The sequence below is a fragment of the Amblyomma americanum genome, chromosome 4 (assembly GCF_052857255.1).
Source record: "Amblyomma americanum isolate KBUSLIRL-KWMA chromosome 4, ASM5285725v1, whole genome shotgun sequence".
NCBI lineage: Eukaryota > Metazoa > Arthropoda > Arachnida > Ixodida > Ixodidae > Amblyomma > Amblyomma americanum.
In genome coordinates, this window is record NC_135500.1 from 215,469,237 (window position 1) to 215,492,631 (window position 23,395).

Sequence of the window (23,395 nt, forward strand, 5' to 3'; positions counted from 1 at the left end):
GGTCCTGGTACAGTCTTTGACTATGAGACCCTCGTCTGTACACTTGTGATCTTTTGTATACATTTTGGGACCAATAAACTTCTTTCTTTAAAAGAAAAGCATAAAATATTGTGCAAAAGCAATGTTTTTTGCAGGTGGACATCACCACCACCTACCTAAAAGCCCAACTGAGGTGTCCACACACCCAGGGAGCCCATTATCAGCCTTTCCTTTCCTCAAAACCTTTGGGAGTCTAACTGTAGGTCCACCCCATACCATCCCCTACTCACAGTGCGACTGAGGTGTCCACTGACACAGTGAGCCAGTTACACTTGCTACTCAGAGGCTTCACACACAGACACAGATGGCTGAAACCTAGGTAGTGAAGCTGGAAGTGCTTTCGCTCTAAGAAGTGAAACATAACCACTGATATGTTTTAAAGTTTGTTACCATATTAGGACTTTTGGAGTTTTGAGAACACAAAGAACACCAACAAAGGAAAATATATGGATTTCATTTGTTGCTGTGAGCCATGCAAGGAATGAAAATTAACTGTGGCTTAGCACAAGCCACAGACAAGCACTAACTCAAGATGCAAGAAGTAGGCAATTTGCACATGCAGCAAAATGTCTGTCAAAGCTAGCAAATGTGTCTAAAACACAATGCATCCAAAACACCGAGTGTGGATGGTAAGCGGCTCAATTAAGCATTAAGAGAAATTAATTTAAAAAGTCAATGCTGTGCAGTACAGCATCCATCTGAGTATTGCTTTTATCTTTACCGCTGATAAGTGCAAGGCTGATAAATGCAGTTTTGAAACAATTAGTTCAGCAATGCCTCAAAACTGACAACAGACAAAAAAAGCAAAGGGGTGTGCATGTACTGTCGCAATCAAAAATTTATGGGACATGAGTATGCGGAACAACATTTATTTCACCGCAGTCATGTAATGCAGTCACGTGAAATGTGTCAAGGTATGAAAGAATGTGCATGCTCTATTCTTTAGTGACAATACCACGCGAGTGGGTTGTGAAGCAGAGCTACAATAAACATTTTTCTAAAAACAGGTGTGCCGCAAACTTTTGATCGTGATAGTATATGGCCTGCTCAAGCTCCAATTCTGTCGCCTTTTACTAAACCAATCTAAAACAATGTGTTCTTTACAGAACTCGTGGGAGTGCAAATAAGATTGGAGACGACATCACATTAGGTCACTTTGAAATTACAAGAGAAAAATCTGTTAGAACTCTCGGTGTAATATTTTCTGCACATTTGACCTGGAATGAGCATGTAAGTCTGGTCTCCTTATAAGTGCGGAAAGCCAGCGGCATATTAAATAGGTGCTGCAATCTGTTCCCAGTGAACATAAAAAGACTCCTTTAAAATTCTTTATTACATCTCAATTACTGTACACTAATCTGGGGAAACGCAACATCACATGATCTTATGCTCACCTTGCTACAAAAGAAAGCGGTTCAAGCAATAGAAAATGTTTCCTTTGCAGAATACACACACCTTTCTTCTATACAAACAACGTACCTAATAACGGCTATTAACATGTATGCTTACAAACTAATAAAGAGCTTTAAAACCAGTTTGGAGTAGTAAAGAGGCCTAAGTTATGTGGACTTAAAGAGGACATCTCACTTCTAACCTCATCGTCATCAATTGTTCTGGAAGATTCCATTCTCGTGTAGAGAGTATGAGTGAAAACGCATTTCACAAACATTACCTAGCATGCTCAATGATCTCATTTTAAAATACATAGATTGGCATCTTTAAGTAATCAATGTATTTTCAATATTTTTGTAATCACTGAATAATTCTTGTGATCATTTGGTGTGTCTTTAAGTCAGCATATCGCCCATGTGTGTAATGTATGAATGACCTGTCAGTTCTAACATCTTCGTACCAACTTCCTGTTATTTTTGCTATGTACATCATTGTGGTTCAGTGATTATATAACCTGTGTGCACTGTTACCAATATACCTTTGTCACTGTTGCCTTGGGAAGGGGAGGGGAGCTCCGTCAAGCTGAGTTTGTTCAGCTTTTTCCCCACCTTCCCTTTTCACTTCTATGAAATAGAAATGATTTGATTGGTTGACTGATGGGTTGAAGGTGCCTTAATGAACAGGCTATACTTACGCCACTCTGAGATTCGTTTTGCACAGAGTTCCGCTGGGAATGGAAGGACCCCACCTTAGGCGGTGCTGCACAAGAAGAGATAAAAGGACAATAAAGATAAGTTTTTCATCACAAGAAACAAATCTGGACAAAGAAGCTGGCCCCGCCGCGGTGGCTCAGTGGTTAGGGCGCTCGACTACTGATCCGGAGTTCCCGGGTTCGAACCCGACCGCGGCGGCTGCGTTTTTATGGAGGAAAAACGCTAAGGCGCCCATGTGCTGTGCGATGTCAGTGCACGTTAAAGATCCCCAGGTGGTCGAAATTATTCCGGAGCCCTTCACTACGGCACCTATTCTTCCTTTCTTCTTTCACTCCCTCCTTTATCCCTTCCCTTACGGCGCGGTTCAGGTGTCCAAAGATATATGAGACAGATACTGCGCCATTTCCTTTCCACACAAAAACCAATTATTATTATTATTATTACTAAAAGAAGCTGAACTCTTTCAGCTGCATTGATAAGCTCCCTTGTCCAGCTTGCCTACAGGTAGACCGACCAAAGGAACCTATTTGAATATTCATTCAGAGAGCTTTAAGGCGGGGTCCCATGCTTGCATGGCCACTGGTCATTTTTTTTACTATAGTTACACAAACTGTAGTCCTCCTGCTTATGATAGAAACAAGTTCTAGCTCATTACAAAGAAATGTGTTTACGTTTCAACAGTATGCATTATTAGCAATAGCTGTTGGAACCAGTAGAGTGAGCAAAAATGTATCGCATAAAAAAATACTTTTGATCAACTTGCTTGCTAGCGTGCAGTGTTCGGGAAAACTACTGCACCAAAATGAGGGCTGCTCCTGTAACGTTTAAATGAAATGTTAATCTCGATGAATTCATGGCGGTTTCTGGCTCCAGTGGATAGTTATTTGAAACTGGTGCTCTAAAAAAGATTAAAAATGGCAAAAATAATGTGTATTAGAGGTTTAATAGATTCCCATCTAACTGGCAAACCACATGCATATGGGGCACCTGTGTATGACACATGTATATTTCGTCAAGCGAGCAAAATTGCTTTGAGCTGTATGCTGTGGTTCTTTAGTTGCAGTTGTTAAAGTTAACTGACATCACAATAACGTGACCTGTGGAGGTCCGCAAAATTTTAGCTGCTCAGTACCAGACCTCTGTGGGTTGCATTTTCGTGACGTCTATTAGCTTTGAACAAAGACAGTAAAGAACTACTATGTGCAGCTCAAAGAAATGTTTCACACTTGACGAAATATGTATCAACACATGTGCCAAAGTAGCATGTTTTATAAATTAGATGGGAAGCTATAAAGCCTTTAATATGCCTGATTTTTGTCGTTATCAATTTTTTTTTAGAGTGCCAGTTCTAAATAGCTATCCACTGCAACCAAAAACTGCTACGAATGTACCGAGATTAAAATTTCATTTAAATGCTGCAGAACAAGCCCTATATTTGGTGTAGTAATTTTTCCGAAACACTGCACGCAAGCAGGCATGTCAAACAAATGTATTGTTTTACATGCACTACGCATTTTGCTCATTCTACTGATACCAACAAATTATTGCTATTAACAACACATACCAATGAAACTAACTACATATATTTTTCTATTGAGTTAAAACTTCAGGAAAACAGTAGCGACTGCGCAAACAATGTGAGAAATGGCTAATTGATGGCCAAGAATGAAACACCCGCATTAAAGGGATACTGAAACGCTCACACCATCATGACTCAGTGTCTGCAGGCCTCGCCCTTTGCCTGCAGATGGTACAGTTGTCCACACACCTGTCTAGAGCGCTCGAACAGCATGCTATGTTTTGCATTTATAACAATCGCAACTGGCGGGCCTGACGCATCTTTTAAAGACATTCTGAATTAAACAAACAATCCATGGGCATTTATACACACCATATGAACTGGTTTCGTGCCCTAGGTCACTGGAAAATGACACAAGTGTACTTCTCAGTGCACCATTGAAGCCCTCTAAACAGGTGTGTGGACGACTGTACAGATATGAAAAGGCAAGTAACTGCAACTAACTTTCGTATTTTGGCAATGCTGAGTTAAAGCATTAAGAATGAATGAAGCAGTTTCGGCTCAGAAAAAATGCTACCTTGGAAGGAGCCCTGCCAGACTGGATGCCAGCACATCCGGTATGGCGATAAAGGAGATGACAGGAAATTATGACACATAAGGCAGATAGGTAAAGTGGTAAGATGTCAATTTCACAGGCCAATGGAAGGAAAGGGCCACCTATCTCATCTTTTCTGTCAGACTGTACACTCAAATGTCATAAGGTACCTCATTATACAGCCCACATAACCTTTCTGAATGCCAATGAGGCAAAGAGGGGGGAAAGGGGCAAATGAGCCATGAGATACAGACAATAAAAATTATGCATTGTGAGTTCCCAAGAGCCCTTTCAAACTTGACTCAAGTGCTAAATGCATGTCCAGTTACGCTAAACATTATCTGCAACGGAAGTAACCATGATGTGGTTCACACCTTACAGCACCAGCGATTGATTCTGAGCACTATTAAGCCCCAAACATGCAGGGAAACTGCAGGATAGCTTACTTTTTTCAACTGGAAGCAAAATTTTTTCACTGCACTGCCATGCTCATACCACATTGCGAAAAGAGCTCCAACAAGCTCTTGAGTGATTCAAGTTATACTAAGCCCAAGTGTACACCATCACACCAAAACACTTACTGCTGATGTATACATGAGAATACACATCATTGGCCGACTGTTATCCAGCTATACAGACTGTTGAGGAAATAAATGCACACAATGAAATGCTTCTCTCAGCTAAACAGGTGGAATGTTCGAGCTCAAATTTCGCACAGAAATGGCATCTGATAAGCAGAATTGTTTTATACCACATTTGCTTGGGGTACTTGCGTGATTCGATCAGAAGAAGTCGGATATTAGCATTGTCCGCGGTGGCGACAAAACAATACCAGCCATTATCTCTCACACCAATGGTGCCATCTTGTTTTTCGGCCGTTGAGATTCGTCAAAGAAGCGGGGTGGAGGGTGTTTGCGGGAGGGTGTGAATCGCTTTTTCAAGAACAACTTCAAATTTAGTGGAGTTTTGACCAAACTAAATTTTTTGTGATGATTGCTAAAGCATTTGAAAGAAGGTCTTCAAACCTCCCGCAGAACACCCTCCATCCCGCTCCTTTGCCAAATCTCCTCAGCCGAAAAACGAGAAGGCGCCACCAGGGCAATCACAGAAATAACGGCTGGTTTTGATTCCTCGTTGCCACAGACGATACGGATATCCTACCTTGTTTGATCGATTCAGGCAAGTACACCAAACAAACATAGCACAAAGTAATTCTGCCGACCAAATGCCATTTCTGTGCGAAATTTAAGCTCAAACAATCCACCCGTTTAGCTGACAGAAGCATTCTACTGCACGTTTATTTGCGCAAGTCTGTATATCTGCACGCCGTTCTTACAACTACAAACAGCCCCTGTCAAAAATGGGAGCAATGATAAGCCATGAGCAATCTATTTCGCTGATGTTAGTACTTGTCTGCCTTTGACACACACTCTCCTCCAAGCACTGGTAGTGTTCTGGAAGGTACAAGGGCCTTCCTGATACAGCACTTGCTATGTGTGTCATGCAGTGTTATCTTATTTGGAGACTTGGCGTTGCGAATGCAGTCTCCACCACTATTTTTATTACAGGACAGGCCGTGGCGGCTCGGTTTGAACCCGGCCGCGGCTGCCGCATCTCGATGGAGGCGAAACGTAAGAAAGCGCCCGTGTGCTGTGTGATGTCGGTGCACGTTAAATGCCCCCAGGTGGTTGAAATTATTCCAGAGCCCTCCACTACAGCACCTCTTTCTCTCTTTCTTCTTTCATTCCCACCTTCCTCTCTTCCTTACACAGTTCCAGTGTCCACCGAGATGTGAGACAATTACTGTGCCATTTTATTTATTCAAAAACCAATTTTCAATTTTCAAGAGCAACTTAGCAGCCCTGTCCGCACAGCCAACTAAAGCAGGCTTATAGCCCAATGCAGCACTCACGAGGTCTTGGAGGCGGCTTCTTCTTCGGGGTGTGGACAACTTTCGGTCGAATGACCGTAGGTCGGCTTGGTGCAACACCATTTTTCCGTTCATTCTGCAACATAGAGAGACCGTCTACAAGATGTACTAAAGTGTAATACACTAGAAGAGAAATTAGTAAAGTTGACCAACTATGTTAAGCTGCTTCTATAGATTTTGTGGCCACCTGACAGCAGGCTAAGGCTAAGCCATGATCAACAGGCACCAATAATACACAACATTGGTATAGCCTGCATCGTTACAAAGGCTCAATGAAACCCCAAAATTGTTATCGACATAATACCATCCTTTCAAGACTATCTGTTGATATAGTTAGTGAAATCAGTCCAAACGTGAAGTTTACGTTAACCTTTGCTGTTTGAATAACTGTATGTGTTATCTGCATAAGATTAAATCAACATATAACAGTCTAAGAGGTCATGATACAGTCACTGAATCAGGGACCTCCTTCTGTATGTCATTTAGGTAACCACTGCTAACATGATGAAATAAAACTTTGAACCTGAATAACAAGACCACTGAGCAGTGACACACAGGAATGATCAACTTATGTCAATGCCAACCTTTTTTGACATTCAAATATATTTTGCGATACTTAGTAAATAGCAAATAATCCTCCCATGCAAGCATTATAACATAATTTAACAAGTACCATGCAGTTGACAGCTTACCTTGTTGTTATTGCTGTCCCTCTGAGCAAGTGACGGCGGTTGCAGATGTGCACTGGAACGTGGAACGTTGTTACCCCAATAAGGTACATGAGCTTCATGGAGTTTAAAAACCTTTTAAACCAGCACAAGCCCCATTCGATTGAAAACAAATGGTGGTCAGATTAATGTCACTTGGTAAGCAGGACCTTTCACTCACCTAGCCTTCGGCAGTGGCGGTGGAGGCGCAGGGCGGAGCGGTTTTGTGGCCATAGGAGCACATAAGGTCGGAGCTGCAACAAGAAAAGAAATTGTGCCGCGACCAGATTATTCACTGGCGAACGCACTTGCGTAGCTCACTGCACACATTACACTGCTGAGTACGTGTAGAACTTGCGCAGGTTTCGCGCCTACTAATCTCGGCGGAACAGATGGAACGCTGATAAATCAAACGAGAGGAAGTGAGAGCACTAGCCGCTTTAATTGCGCCGATTGCGCACAAGGAAGCGATAAAGGGTTTCCCAGCTGTTCGTGCTGTCAGCGACAACCAAAACTGCAGTAACGTTGACACGAACGTCCTGCAGAAAAGTTTCACGCGTAGAAGGCCGACGAAACACTCAGTGAAAGAAACCACACGGCTGAGCGATACAAAGTTTTAAGCTCTAGGCCAACACCTGTCGCGTAACACTGAATGTCATCAGCATGCCAGGACGCACATAGTGACGCAACGAGGTCAAAACAGGTCGTCTTTCCTCACTATTTTATAACTACGCACAGTGCTTGCATCACATCACTACTGTTCACTCTATGTGAGCGACGCAATGCCGTAACGCCTTTTTCAGCCACAAACCAGCTGCTTTTGGACACGGGAGAGAGCGATGAGTAGTGTGAGGCACGGAGCGTAAAAGTGAACTTGCCTGATTGCGTTCCGTTTGCAATGAGCCGTGCAGCGGAATAAACACGCCCAGCAATCACTAACAAATGCTAGTAACTGGCGGCTCTTGTGTGTCACGGCAGTCACGGTGCTCCACCAACGGTTGGAAACTCACGCACCTACGCCATTTTTACGGACACGCCCGTAGCGCCGTCTGTCTGCAAGAATCACCTAAGTTGTTGTGCGGCCAATAAACGATTTTTGTAGTGAGCCGCTCGGTTTCTTGCAAAATAAAGCGCGCCTACAATGAATTGCCTGTTACTCTGTTTCCTGAATAAAATGCAAAGAATCTTAGGGTGTTTTAATGTGATTCTGAAAAGCAGCTGTCATTATTTAAAACCGTTAGTACTAAAACTCTTGGCTGAAAGCAAGACCAATATTACTACACCCACCCGCACAGCTTTCCCTACCTCCACTTCAATAAGATAACCAATACAAGGCTGAAGTCCTAATCCGTACACTGTTCAAAACCGACTCCCCATGTGCACATCAACATCTCGATTGGTGACTCTTCCTTCGATGAAACACCTTCGATGAAATCCGATATGCGGCCCGCTCCTGTCAACGCACGCGCTCACTCACACCACCTCCACGGGACGGCCATCTTCCGACACATCGGGGGTCCCCAAGGAACCCAAACATTCGCCCTCATAGGAAATTACCCCCCCCCCCCCCCCCCCTATCCGCACCAACCTTTACCCAAACCCTATCACATGCACCATGAACTCCAAAAGGCGAGGAGACAAGCCCGACTACGGCGTCTGGCGATCGCTTCAGCGGTAGTTCGGTCTGAGGCTCGGACAGAGGCTGCCAGAAGTTGAGTGTTGTTGCTCTCTATGGCAATACAGGCGAATGTCTGTGGGCGGGCTTAGGAGGCGATGTCAACGTTGACAGAGGTGGAATCGCGCCCGTACTGTCTCGCAGCTGCGGTGGAGTCGTGCCCGTACTGAGGCGCGTCTTCATTTCATTTCTCAGTGCGCAACATGCGTCGAGATCGAACGCTCACGATGATACACTAATGCTTTCGCCCCCACAGCTCGTAAGTAGTCGTAAGTGCCCCATGAATTTTCCTTTTGCTCCAAAACAAAAGTGCACCAGTGCTCTTTTTTATGAGGTTTGCTCGAGTACCCAGCAAACCATAAAACATTACTGGTGTAATGACTAGCAAATGTCAATTGACAAGGTGAAATCTGTAGCAATTGCAGCAACTAGAAAAAAAAACATCAAATTTCTTGTACAAAATCAATGGTACTCCACTGGCCTTCGTAAACGAACTCAAATACTGAGGAGTTCCGTTAACTAACGATCTTAGATGGGGCAAACACATCGACAACATTACTTCAAATGTATTACGAAAGCCGTTTTTTCATAAAAGGTGTCTTCGTCTTGCGCCAACAGAAACTAACTTTTAGCTTATAAAACATTTGTTAGACCTGTACTAGAATATGCTAACACTGTTTGGTTTCCTCAGTCTGTAACCAATATTTCAAGACTTCAAAGAATTCAACGTAAAGCAGTAAGGTTTATTCACAACAGATACAAAAAAAAACCGACTCACCAACACAACTAGCTGTAAAATCCGGGCTCGAAACATTATCAACAACGGCAAAGCAAGCGCGACTAAAATTCCTTTATCAGTTTCTTAACAACACTTTTAAGATCGATTCATCAAAGTACATTTCACTGTCACAAAAAAGTGCATTAAGAAACCAGCACGCGTATGCGCGCTAACCGAATATCCTTATCACAGCGACACTTTCAAATATTCTTTCTTCCCGCTAGTAACAAGAGAATGGAACCGTCTGGACGCATCCATAACTAACGCTGATTCATTTTCAAATTTTTGTTACGAACTAGAAGCCGCGTTTTAAAACTAGAGTTCTGGTTAGAAAGCTTTTTCTTCATTTTTGTTTATTTCAAGGAGTATACGATGTGTTGTGCCCATGTTAATGTTAATGTTTTTGAACTAGCATGTTTTTTCGTTAGGTTACTTGTGCAAATTTGTCAACTTCTTTTCAGTATTTCTGTGCTATGAATTGTCTAGATTATAGTTGTTTTTGGCAAAGGCGCTTTTAGAAATGGTGTCCTTTGCTATGATACATGTAATGCCCACCTGCTAAGGTCTCAACCAGAGACTGCAGATGGCAGTATTCCAAATAAATAAAAATAAATAAATATACTACATTAATGTGCATGAGATATTTACGCTGGATATTTGGCATCTCCAGCACATATCTATTTCAGTCACGTTTTCCAAAAATTCACGTACCTATAGAACTAAAATTAGTGTCCATTCTAAGGTGTAGTATGTGCTAGTACTGCAGTTATTCCACCTAGACGCACATGTGAGCTATTTATGGAATTGCAGCACAGTGGATACACGAGCAGTCTCCGTGGCCTAGACAATTGTGTGAAATAAATGCGCTTAAAACGGCATGATATCGAAAGATGCAATCATAATTTCGTACAGTTGGGTATGCATGACACATAGGGCGCAACAAGCACGCAAACCGGCGCAGGACCTTTAATGCACGAATATGTTGGTTATATTTTCGGTTATTTTTAACTGCTGTTCGAATATAGAATCTTCCATAATATACCAACACGCCATTTTTGAGCGTAACGTGTGTTTAGAGCACTGCAACATCACAAGCACTTCACAGATCTGTTCACTCACCTGGTTCAAACAAATCACCCCTATAGTTATGCTTAACGGGGTGTTTCACCAAAGACTTTACACAATTTTTAGAAATAGGCTTTTTGAGTTAAAAGAGCGCTTTTTTCGGAATAACATTGCCAGCGGGGCAGTACATCAGGATACAGCTAAGATGTGCTAATTAGCAGGCTGGTTAACTAATATTGAATATTAAACTTTTTAGCTATTACTGTTAGACTCCTTAATTATTTAAGGGCTTGTAGCCCACCGTAATATCCATATCAGTTTTTAGAATTTCAAAAATGGGGTCACCCTCGGAGGTGTGACCCAACAAATTCTGGCTACACATCGCACCAAAACAGATGCGCTTTCGAGAAGCTTGCAGGCAAAGCAACCTCTCCAGTGTACGTAACGCGTCGAAATAGCCAAAATTTGTTGGACCACAGCACCAAGTGTAACCACATTTTCTAAATTCTAAAAGCTGACATGAATATTAATTACGGTGGGCTACACGCCTTTCAATAATTAAGGGGCCTAACTGTAAAGTTAACTATTCAATATTAGTTAGCCAGCTTGCTGGCGAGCACAACTTAGCTGTATTCTGATGCACTGCACCGCTGACAGTGTTGTGCAAAAATAAAAAAACAGCGATACTCTAACTCAAAAAGCCCATTTTTAAAATTGTTTAAATTCTTAAGTGAAACACTCTATACGCCCTAGGAACGGTGTCCTCACGAGGGCAAGTGGTGGACTTGGTTAACCAGTTTACGTAAATGAATGTTGTGGCTGTTTATTTATTCTGTCTGTATGCAATTGGGTAAAGTAGGTTCAACTACAGTGCCCTGTTAGTTGAAAACCACAGTTAGTGCCAAAACACTAAATTTAATAAAAAAAAATCAGCTAGCAGGTGCCAAATTTTGTGCATAGCCCCCTATTCAACCGTCAACCTCCAGTCTACCTATCCATGCGACGTACCTTAGACTGATAGTATAGCGCAAAATATGCCTAGTTTGGGACCAAATGAAAAATTTTCAGCTTTTTTTAACGATCAAAAGGAATTGATAAATTTTGTTCGAATTGCTACTCCCAAACAACTGTTCTTGTCCGGAACGTTGAGCAAGTCCATAAAAAAAGAAAAAAAATGGTGGGCACACTTAAGCTCTGCCGAAGGGTATGACGCAATAGCGTTGTGGGTAAATCCCCGTATATGCAGAAGGTCATTCTTTACATTACATTCATAGATCCCTGGAAGTCCTCGTACCACTACTGCCTCGTACCACTACTGGAAGTCCTCGTACCACTGTGTCCCTGCGATAGCAGGGGCTCCCAGCCGTGGGCCTTGTGCGACCCAGGTAACTCTTCCCGAGCGAAAAACCTGCTACGGTGAGCAGGTTGTGACGACGCCGCAAGGTCACGTGACCTAGGCGGGCCACTTGCTTCCTAGGTTGGTCTGTGGGGAGCACGTGCCAGAGCCATGCTCATAATTTTTCGCTCACAACGCCGGCGCCGACAACGGCGACATCGGATTTTATAGTGAACGGGCCTTAAACGCTATCGCGTTAAAAGGTGGGCATACGTCTGCGTGGTCGAACCGATTTAGTTAAAAAGTCATTCCTCACCATTATCATGCATGTACACGACAAATGTGTAGATATGAGAGGTCTCATTTTCCATCGATGTCAGTGAAAAATATCTTAACTGTTTAAGACTGGAGAGGCAACGTTTTAGTTTGAACGTTCAGGTTTTAGTTCCTTTCTCAATAAAAGTTGACAAGCCGGACGTCTAAAAGACAGTGCATGTGGACGTACACGTTTGGACAGAGTCGGGACGTCGCTGGGAGGTTTGTGGTTCGCTGGGTACATGTAATCAGAATGAGTGCAAAAAGAGTAGCATCAGAATACACCAAGCTGTTTGCTAAATCTTGTGTTCGGTGATAAAGGAAAAAGCAAAATCAAGATGCATAAATTATCACACCCTTCCTCTAGCTAGATCTCTTCCTGGGGAAGAAAAGAAACGGGCTGCTGCAGTATATTTTTTCTTTCTTGAGATTCTTGTCTGTCACTTAACCGTGACTTGCAAGGCAGAAGCTCATTTGGGCCAAATGTGGTGGTCATAGCTGGTACGATGGGACGCTGCAGGAACCGTTGCACTCAGAGTTCGGGAGCCTTTTGGAGTGACAATGGAAGTTTGAAACGATAGGCACATAACCACAGAAAAAAGCACAAAATATGCTCTTTAATAACAAGGTAAGCTGTATTAGTCAAACAACAACAGGGAGTCAAAACGGAACGATCCGATTGTATGCTCTTATTGGTGACAGGAGGTTGACCCTGGCCCACATTATGGCTTCGCTGAATGATATGGTAGATTCTTCGTCGTCGAGAACGTATACCGGGCCCTGAAAAAAGAAATAAAGAAAAGAGAAAAGAAAGCTCATTATCGGAACGGCACGTCTCATACAAAAAACTGAGGAAGGTGCATTTCAGGGAATGCATTGACGTTGCTTTGTTTGCTACTTTCGCAAAGCTAGTTTCGAAGGTCATGCAAAATATATTCAGGAATTGTATCTCAACAACTACTTCCGTCGCTCAAAGTTCGCAACACGCTGTCCTGCCTGTGTCCCAAGCACTGCATCTGTCCATTCGTGATTACAAAGCAAGAGGTAGGGCTGTTAGATTCGAGGACAACTCGTTATGGCACGCGCTCGTCTCAAGACATGTTTGCTGCACTGAAGTGCAAAACTAAAAAAGTAAGATAAAATTCAGAATGAGCGTGCAGTAAAATCCAGCACGCTAGGAACATGTAATGAGACCCAATCACAATACTTCGTTTTCAGTCGTGACTCGTCGATCAGTTCTATACAAGCCGCCACGGTAGCTTCTGCTGCTGTTACTCGCGGAATTCCATAAGATCGCATCCTCAGTTGACTACCGATGTTATTTTGCTTGAGATGAAGTATTCCATGACACTGGCTCGGGACGGTGAGTTCTTATCTCGGTTCACAGTCAACAATACTGTTACAGTACTTGACCTGTGCCGCCTGTGCTGCGATGATGCCCGCTCCTCGCCACTTCGCTTCTCCAGCGCGGGCGGGGCAGAGAATGCCACGTGGTACATGCGTCACGGAGTGTCATGATTTGATCGACGTCGCTTTGCGCTCACCGCAGGCGAGCGGTTTCCGAATGGCAACCGCAAGAAATGGCTCAAATTAGTTGAGCCACAGCGGCGCGGGTTATCGCGTTTTCGAAATTCGAATGGCTATTATTTGCAAGCGGGCGCCTCACGGTAAAAGTTAAAAAGTCAACTATTGCAATAATTAGTGTACTAGTTAAAATTAATCGCCTGTTTTTGACGTCTGCCAATACTGGTTTACTATATGGCGCAAAAAGCTACCCTTTGCTTCAAAAACTCTATTTTTAAAGTTAGTGGTGAGCTTCCTTGAAACATCAGGTATATTTATAAAGGCTGACGGTAAGGTCGAAATTCGGTAAGCTGAAGGAAATTAAATCAATGTAGGTACACCAGCTTTTTGCAAGGGGCCAAAAGAATAGGTCGTACTAATATCATCAACAAACGCTTGATATAAGGATGTGTTCCCCGTAAGTGGCAGGTAAAGAAAAAACGCTTTTTATTAGAAATCTAGCAGACTAGTCCTTGAACTCGGTCATTTATTGTCCAAGTTTGCTTCTTCAAATTGAGTTTGCCTCATGACTTGATCAGCACTAACTGTTGATCAAGACAAGGGGACGTTATCAGTGAAGTGAACTTCCAGCTGTGGCTGGACCCACTAAGTCACGTACGCAATGACAAGATGAAATTGGCTTCCTCAGGTGTGGCCCCTGCCCCCCCCCCCCTAAAAAAAAGCGCCTTTAACTTAACGATTATTAAAAAAATGAAGCAAGTTTCTGGAAATCATGCCAAAATGCTGAACAGTTGAAAATGTGTGCCATTTTTTTTCTTTTTCAACCAGGCAACTCTGCATACTGCCTTCAAACGGCGTGCTCGGAAACATAAGTGAGGAAAGACAATGGTGTTTCAAGCCACGCGCTGTATTGTAAGATTTACCAAAAATAAGAACTGCTAATCGCTTCGCCATTGAGCTACTACTCGAACATTTAGCTATGCATTTCACATGCGAGGAATTACACTTCATGAGAATTTCCTCAGTTAATTTCATTTATTTTCAACATCGCACTGATGACCGCAAACAGAGCAACTAAACGGGCCATTGTGTGCTCCATGCCCGGCTTCGTCAGCGAATCCAAGTCTCTTATTTTTATGTTTATAAACAAATAAAGGATTTGGAGTTCGAATGAAATGGCAAATGGTGACCTATAGAACTTGTTACTCGACACACACACACATAAAAAAAGTTACATCAGAGTCCTTCAAAAAGCATTGAAGGACTGTTTAAATTCACTTCAGTGTCCTTTTGTTTCGGATTGAAAAGTTTGTAATTTGCAGAATGTCAACCAAGCAATCCTTAGCAAGCAAACTGTTCTCTTTTCATTCTTTTGTTTGTTTTTAGAATGCCCTCACCAAACTTTGTTATACCGCCTCCTGTTTTACCTTATTTGCTGTTGAAGATGTGCAGGGTCATTATGCACACACACACAAGAAAAGGTCAAATTAAGGCTTAACGAACACAACCAAACTAAATATAACCAAAGTTCAGAGGAAAGACACCACTCGGAAGCCTATCCGCAGCGCGCCCTTATTCTCACGCTCCCCTAATTACGACTGCACCCCTACAGCGATGCTTGAAAGTCACTATTGTGACGGAACATATGGGGCCCGTATACTCGGGAGTGTACACGTAAAAACTATGTGTCAGCACACTAGAAAGTTTCTATTGGAAAGAACTGAATAACAGGGAAATGGTGGGTGTTTCAGTGAGGTCTCCGTAAGCTTGTTTTCGATAGAGACGCGTTACCACGAGGAGCTTGCGATAGTATTTCGCCTACTGCGCTTCCTACTGTTTTTTCTGATGCTTTATTTTTTCCCTTGTGCTCGGGTGCCACATCTGAGCATGCACTTCTGCGAATCTGTGTGTTGGATCGCTCTACTTTCAAATAAATCAGTTCTGATAGCGCTCGTCCATTAATTTTTTTTTTTTCTGTGAGAGTAGCGCGTGCCAACCAGGCCAGCAAGAAAGCCCTCTTACAAAACTGAATAAGACCGCACTCTTCGTTTTGTGTGCGACTGCCCTCAAGTTGTGAGCTGAAACCCTAAAGTCATCGGAAATATGCACTATGTCTTGACTTTCTAGAAGCGGCGGAGTTCTTGGTGAGTTTAGTTACCTGTATTTGTTTTCCGGTGAAATACGAGCGTCTCTGGTCCGAATGCCTGGGAAGGTGTGAGCCTGCAACCAGGACTTCCCCAAACTCCCCCTGCAGAGTCGGCCTCCCGCCGAGCCGCTCAAACAAACGTTCGTTTTGCAGGTCTCGATTTTGCATGATGACGTTTCTGAAAAAATAATAACACAGAAATAAAATATATACATATGATGTGGAAGTTTAAAATTTGCTATGTACTCTGAGACCTCAGTTTCGAAGCGCAGAACCTGCAAGTTTTCATAATGGAAATGTACAGCGCAAATACAGACAAGGACACAAGAAAGAATGACATGGAACACACGAGCGCTCGTGTGTTCCATGTCATTCTTTCTTGTGTCCTTGTCTGTATTTGCGCTGTACATTTCCATTATGAATCACCAACATGCCCAGTCTGCCACCTTACTGCAAGTTTTCATCGTTTCGAGCTTAGGTCGAGTTCGAGCGCTGTCACAAAACCCCGGCGCCAGTCGACGTCAGTAGTCGTTCAGTGTTTGAACGTAAAACTGAAACAAAGAATCTTCAGCTGCTGCCAACTTGCTCTCGGTGGGGACGCACCGAAGCAAGCGCCCTCATTAACGCAGACACGCATGAGAGGAAGTCGTCGGTTCGCTCCCGTCCAAATACAAAGGCAACGCACAAAAGTGTTCTCTCGAACAAGCTCCTTCGCTGCATTTGGAACGATAAATAATATTCCGAGGCCCTAGGCCTAGTATAAAGGTGCACTACAATAAACGGTCGGTGCACTTAATCTTACACGGGATCAAAGCGTTTGGAAAAACGACGTTCTGACATCTATTGCACCCGACACAAGCGTCACAAACGCCCTAGTCAGAAGCGTGCCATTTGCATCTGAACGAAAAAGGCAGTTTTAAAATAAGCGCCTCACGCCAGACCTCAAGTAATTTGTCTAAGGCAGTATTGCCTTTAGAAACCTGATTAATTTAAAAAAACAGCACTTAGCCTTGGTTTTCTTCTGCTTACTGTAGGTCGTAATTTCGCTCCGATAGAATACGAATTCATGCAGGGCTAAGGAATGATTGAATCTTTCCTCGTCATGCCATATTCAAGCTGCAAGCTTGGACGCTGGACGGTTTCGGCGCAGAGCTTGCTGTTTCCCAGAAGGCCGAGTGTTTCCGATATTAAACAACATCTCTTAAAATTTGAAAGGCCGAAACTGGCGCTGTTTTTCAATTGGTACAGCCGCTCCTGAACAGCTACCCCCCCCCTCCCCCTCCCTACACACACATACAAACATTTCTACACGCGCTCACATCCTTAAATGGCCATATACGCAATGAACAAATACAAACGAAAAATAGATGAGTGAAGCTTCGACGAACTTTACCAGAGCTGAGCTCATCCTTTCGCATAGATGGAAACTGGAGGGGGGTAGAGGCGGACATAAGTAGAGAAATACTTTAGCAGAGCGAGACTCGAGTCAGAGATGCAGCCTGAGGTTGAAGTGGTTGCTTAATACGTGACTCGTTTCCAAAACAATCACTCCGATAATGTGAGGCAAGTCATTGTCATAACAGGGTGCTTTTATCACAAGCAACTTCAGTTTCATAGGAAGACTTGATTGCGAGGAAATATCGCCGCAGCGTTAGCACAATCCTCTTTAGCAAACTTCTAACCATTACATCGACAAAGCTACACGCGCACACACACGAATGCACGCGAATGTGTGCATACTTGTCCTTTGCCACTACAAAACCAATACAAAAACAATCGTTTAGCACTAAAAACAATATAACAACAATAGAAAAAGTATATAAGAGCTGCTACATGTAAATTCCTCAAATTCCACGAAGACAGCTATACACTTCCGGTTTACTGAAGGGTCGACTTATTCGTCATGGAAAAAGGACGGAAGGCCAGGGAAACGCGTCTATTTAATGTTGGAACACAGTACGCGCGAGGGCTTGGGTGACGTAACCGGAAACGACCGGACAAGTAACTGTGAACGATGCTGGATCTCTTTCAGCTCTCACGGCTCGACAAGCGTACAGATTAGGAACGCAGACCTGCTGTCTCGGCAGCGCCGTTATCTCGTTGCTTTCTCAGCGCCTTCCTGTGTGACGGCGGACCGGACACACCTTAGCTGCTCGGCAGCCTCAGCTTACGCTGCTCAAAGACGTGCGCATCCCCTAGCAACAAGGTAGGACACTGCAGGAAGGAAGCCCATTCTCCACTGTCGCGGCAGAGTCTTATCTGTTCAACGTCGCTCTCATTAAGCGGCGTTGTGAAACACAATCTTTATTTAACAGCGATAGCTGGTTGTCGTTCGGTGAAAACATAGCGTCGTTGTCGTCGGCGCACATCCCACCCCTACGCCGCTACCCAAATAAACCCCAGGCTGCTGTGACGACCCACGTTTGGCAGCAGCCGACGACTTCATCGAGAAGGGAAGGGGATGGACAAAGGAAGCGGCCGCGGAGAGGAATGCAGAGAGCGGTCAGCGACAGTGGCGAAGGAGGGGCGGCAGAACAAAGAGGTTTAAACAGAAGAAGCGGAGCGGAGGAACAGGCAGACAGGGGGAAGCTAAAGCGGACGAGATGGGCCAGGCGGTCGTAGGAGAGCGAGGCAGAAGACCTGAGGGCCCGGGGTCCAGCCATTGCTTGAGTTCGGCCTTAATGGACGTGTCCTCAGGCCTGGCAGCTCGGCGTAGAACGGTCAGCCGATGCCGAAGGCAACGCAGCTGTAAGGAATCCCCAGCCTGACCGCGGCAAACATCGAGGCTATGATCCAGCCCTTTATCGAGCCTGTGCCACGCCACGCAGCCCCAGTGACGACGAACCAAACAAGTCCCGTAAGCGACATTAAGCCAGTTGACTTGATTAAGTCTATCTAAAACTCATTTCTCGACTCTAAGCTTCCATCTCCTCATGCCCAGCGTGAACCCAGGACAATTTTAGAAACTGGTTCCTCACACTGCTTGCTGCCCCAGCTACTCGAAAACAGTCGACGCTGCACCCCCAAACACCCAAGCCCCACCCTAACACCACAACGTACTTGCTGCGCCTGTTACGATGGGTTACCGCCTGATAAGGATGGATGAGCGACCCTGTGTGACCGTGCGTGACGCGCGGTTCTGCGTGACACATGTCTACCCTTCTCCATATTTACCCTTACGCCTCACCCACACCTTACCTTTATACTCCACTCACAACCCACTACTCAACACGCTCAGCAAAATGCTCTCAGAAGACTTACCCGTGGCGCTAGTGTTCGACTTCGGGCGCAAGACCAGAGGAATGAATAGAAAAAAATCGTGAGGCAGTGCGCTCTTCGAACTTACTCGGATTCGATACTAAACTGCGGTAGCGCGTCGCTATCCTCCAGTAGTACTTCGTTTTCTAGTAATGTCTGCAGTGAGCGATTCTTCCTGAGCAGTTCCCTGGAAAAAAATGACGTGATTGTAAGGTTGATAGCACAGATCAACGCTGAAGATATCTCGGGCAAAAAAAAAAGATAAAGTAACCTACATGGCGTGAGTCAAGAGCGGCGTGACGACGGCCCAGTAACCGTCACGGAGGGCCTTCAGTGCACCCATATACGCAGAAAAGAAGCGCAGTTCTTTGTAGAGTCTATAGGTGAAGAAAGAAGAGGTGGCATGTAGGTAATTCCAGGGAAAGTTGAAATGAACGGCGGCGCAACAAAGACACTAACAAGAAAGAGACACCACAAGCGTGTCCTTGTTGCGCCGCCGTTCATTTCATCATGCACCAACTCGCCCCTCAGGCCGTTATTCCGTAATTCCAGGCCTTTTCATGACTGGCCAGGTACGTGCTCGACAGTGCTCGACGCGTGCAGGACTGTCGTGCCTCAACTCTCCTCAGTCTTAGGAACACGTGCTTCTACCGTGGCAGAGTACAGGACACATTCCATGCAGCCTACTACATTAAGGCACAGACCCGGGATTTTTTCCCCGAGGAAAGTGGGGGAGGGGCCCTAGAGAGAGAACTGCCAGGACGGATGAGGAGGAGCTTGACTTTAGGGGCCCACAGTCCAGTGCCATACATGGCTTGCCAAACACTCTGAACATACCCGAAGAGTGCATCAAGACCACACTTTGACAGAAAGGAAGAAAAACGCACGTTTGGCGCATCGACATTGAAAGAGCAGCGTTTGCTATCAACTAGAGCAAACATTATTCACTTCATGATAGAGTAATTATACAGTGCGAAAAATGATTAAACCGTTAAACCACCAAATAAACGCTTCAATGTGGACGCCGTAAGAGTAAGTAGAGAGATTTCCTAACACTGGAGAGCTGTGCAGTGTCAGAATTCCGACTTCAGGCTGCCTGGTTTCAGGTTTCTTTAGCGAACCATCACTAGTTCTAGCATGCTGTGTTGTAACTACAACTGTAAACCGCATTGTATGCGGGTTAGTGGAATTGTTTATTAAAGCTCGTTTGGCCCTTAGGCAACCCGAGTCTTGTGTTGTTTTTTTTTTGTGCTGGTTGAGCGTTGTAATGAAGCTCTTACTCTTCGTTCTTTTCTTGGGACAAGATCCTCGGATGCAGGCACTGCATCCAGCGCACCAGCGTCCAGAGAGGATCGAGTGTCCAGTCTTTTGATGATATTCTTTCTAAAAGAGAAAAAAGATGGAAAGAAGGCGAATAACTCAGCTTAAGAGAATGAAATGGCCAGACCAGTCACTCAAAGAGCCAATGTGTTAGTTTCGTTAGCGTTCCCGCATTCCTGGCAGCAGCGACTTGTTGAAGGGTTATGTATAAGCAGACAATATGCACGCCCTGCCACACGCTTTCCAACGTCGTTTTCACGTACCTTTAATGTAACTAAGGCCGACCCTAAGAGCTTCGGACTGTGTTTCGGATATAATATAATACTGAACAGCCGTCGCACTGTCACCATCTTTTTCGTGTTGGTGCGCAAGAGATGTGCATTCTTCGACAGTCGGCAAGGAAACCTGAAACGGGATAACAAAATATATGTCCGAGAGAGCCAACTAATAGCGGTAAGCATCTACTGAGCCGTTGAAGATAACTTCATTTCCGCTCACCATTTGGGCTAGCTTCAAAAGTATGATCTTAAACAAAGAAATACCGTCAGTGTGTAGTAACGCCAGAACGTTTTAAAATAACCAGGGCCGACTTATTACAACAACTCTCCTCATTTCATTTCTCATTTCTATTCCCTTTTACCATAGACCACGTCGAATGGCTTATTACGGCCATTATAAGGGGCATGGCGCCACTTGAGCAACTGGCGAAGGCTTTTGGAACGAAATCGTAGTGATATGTTGGTCAAGATTAATAACGTGAGCTTCCCGTAAAAGGGCCCGTTTCTCAACGCTCAACCAGTTCTGCAAAACATTTTCCGAACTGTTTCAACAGATTGTTACCGGAAGTTGTTCAGAAAGCTTGGCAGGTTGCCCTGCAAGTTGCCTATAACCCCCATTTCTTTTTTATTTTGATTGTTTTCTTACTTTTAACATAACATCTGACTAGCTCCTCTTGAAAAAAGTAAAAAATTAGTGCCTTCGGCACTAATCTTTTTTAAGGCACTGTTTGCGTGGCCTACAAGGCGCCGTCTGCATAGCCTAAGGCACCTTTTATGTAGCCTAAGGCAACGTCTGCGCAGCCTGAGGGGCCGCCTGCGTAGCCATGCCCGCTTTTCTCGGTGTATTTAAAGTACTGAATCTCCGCAAGAACAAAACAAGGAAACAATACTTTAAAAATCACCATTGCTCGCCTAGTTAAAAATAAAACACACAAATATCCTCAAGCGTTTCAGGAAAAGGTATGACAGAATACGCCGGCGAACACTAGGACGCCGCGGAAGTATCGAACGTCGAATAGCCCCCGGAGATGGCACCGCGCGGAGGAAACACTGCCCAACAGAGAAAATGACGTCACAGTAGACAAGAATAAGAAAATAAAGCGCGGTCTGCTTCCAGGACGATTTTCTGAGAGCCCTGCCCAAACAAATGAAGTACACAATCACACAAAGTACGCGGCACATGTGAATCGCAAGAAAAACAAATAGGCAGAAATAAGAAAAAGAAAAAAACGATCTTCGGTGCCGACAAAATAATCAGGCATATGTGTGTATATCCCTGAGGTTGCGAAACATTCACGACGATATCGGATGCGAACGTTCCGGTGCATTATTCTTCCGCCTCGCTCTTGGAAAGCGTTGTAGCGCGACCAAAGAACTAACCGGGGAGCGGATATGCGGTCGCGCGCACCTTTTCGTGAAGAGCGTTCCTCTCGGCCATGGAGCAGCCGCACCCAGCGAGGATCTCCACCTTCTCGGCGTGCGTCTCTTCGCACAGGCCTAGCAGGTCCATGGCCAGCTCCCTGGAACGGCAACCCCCGCGCCCGAAGCCGTTACCGCACCAACCAGCAATAAAAAAAAGAGCCATATGTTTTGAGTACAAGTTGCTGAAAAAGAAAGGCAGCATACAGATATCGGCGTAAGCTGAACCAATGCGGGTGTGCGCGGTGCCTGAATTTACTTATTTGACTTTGCGAGTGTGGACGGCAGCTGAGCTCCTCTATGGAGTTTCTTTCCCAACTACCCCGCCTACATTCGTGTCCTGCGCTTTTTTGTGGGACAAACACGGGATCTGTTATCGCCGCGCGCTGCCTCCAACCGGCCGACTTTTAGGAAGATTGCGCGACGTTTTCTAGTAAGCTTCGCTGTCCTCCATTGTCCTAACACGTAGGGATAGTAGTATTCGTCACTCTAGGGGTGTATGTACGTACACAGGTATGTGCACCAATGGCTGCAAATCAAGATCAGTCATCGACGTTCCGACGGCCGCCCTCCTCTTTTGTTTATGTATACGAGGATTTTGTATATACTGCTTCTTGTTTCCTCACTAAACAGGAATCATTTTCGCGATGTCCTCCATCCAATTATTATACTTTGGCGTAATTCCGCTCACTACTCCTTCCCAAGAGTATTCGAAGGGTGTTTATCTGTAATAGTAGTTACGACATGATATCGAGGCAGTTATGAGAGGCCAGACAAGACAAGACAAAGAAAGGGGGCCCAGCCAGCAGTGAAACAACAAAACGCGCTCGCGTTGTACTTCTATGCGTAAGGGGAGCCAGCGAGGCACTTGCACGCATTCTGAGAAAACATGAAATCTATGTTTCTCATGAACCAGTTTCGACAATCAGCCGTTTCATACCACGACCGAAAGACCGCGTCCCCAGAGAAAAAACAACCGGTAGAAAATCCCATGCTACAAATGTCCGGCCTCATACTTCGCCGACACAACCTCCAGCAACGAATGAGGCAACATACGAATGACGTCGGGCTAATGAATTCAGAAGCCAACCCCCTCGCCGAACACTGCGAACGCGTCGACCACGGATTAGCCTTCGAGGAGGCGAGCGTCTTGGCGGTGGAGTCAGACCTGTTCAAGAGGCGACATGTCGAATCATGGCACATCCGGCTCACAAAGGCGGCGATGAATAGGACTCCAGGAACGCTCTCCTCCGCGTACGTTAGTGGACTGCGCCACGTGCTAACAAAGGGAGAGCGAAGGCAGCCGCCCGCGACTGCTGGCACACATTTAGTCACCCCTGAAGAAGGGACCGAGTTGGTCCGGAAACGTTGGGCAAAAATAAAATG

At 44.7% G+C, this 23,395-nt stretch overlaps 2 protein-coding genes across 3 annotated transcripts in view; both read right to left on the reverse strand.

Moving 5' to 3' along the window:
• The window catches only part of LOC144129312 (uncharacterized), a 30,457-nt gene extending 22,523 nt beyond the window's left edge, over window positions 1-7,934 (reverse strand). For both annotated transcript variants that reach the window (XM_077663352.1, XM_077663351.1), the window contains exons 1-5: window positions 7,774-7,934; window positions 7,077-7,149; window positions 6,881-6,932; window positions 6,171-6,264; window positions 2,126-2,190 (exon numbers count right to left, since the gene is read on the reverse strand). In XM_077663352.1, the coding sequence (XP_077519478.1) occupies window positions 2,126-2,190; window positions 6,171-6,264; window positions 6,881-6,932; window positions 7,077-7,129 (264 nt within the window). In that variant the 5' untranslated portion in view covers window positions 7,130-7,149; window positions 7,774-7,934. The remainder of the gene's footprint in view (window positions 1-2,125; window positions 2,191-6,170; window positions 6,265-6,880; window positions 6,933-7,076; window positions 7,150-7,773) is intronic.
• Window positions 7,935-12,662: 4,728 nt separating this feature from the next.
• The window catches only part of LOC144129314 (WD repeat-containing protein 17-like), a 68,741-nt gene continuing 58,008 nt past the window's right edge, over window positions 12,663-23,395 (reverse strand). Inside the window, exons 20-26 of the mRNA XM_077663354.1 lie at window positions 21,999-22,110; window positions 20,576-20,717; window positions 20,273-20,375; window positions 19,268-19,369; window positions 19,081-19,179; window positions 15,747-15,912; window positions 12,663-12,844 (exon numbers count right to left, since the gene is read on the reverse strand). Coding sequence (XP_077519480.1) covers window positions 12,725-12,844; window positions 15,747-15,912; window positions 19,081-19,179; window positions 19,268-19,369; window positions 20,273-20,375; window positions 20,576-20,717; window positions 21,999-22,110 — 844 coding nt within the window. The 3' untranslated portion in view covers window positions 12,663-12,724. The remainder of the gene's footprint in view (window positions 12,845-15,746; window positions 15,913-19,080; window positions 19,180-19,267; window positions 19,370-20,272; window positions 20,376-20,575; window positions 20,718-21,998; window positions 22,111-23,395) is intronic.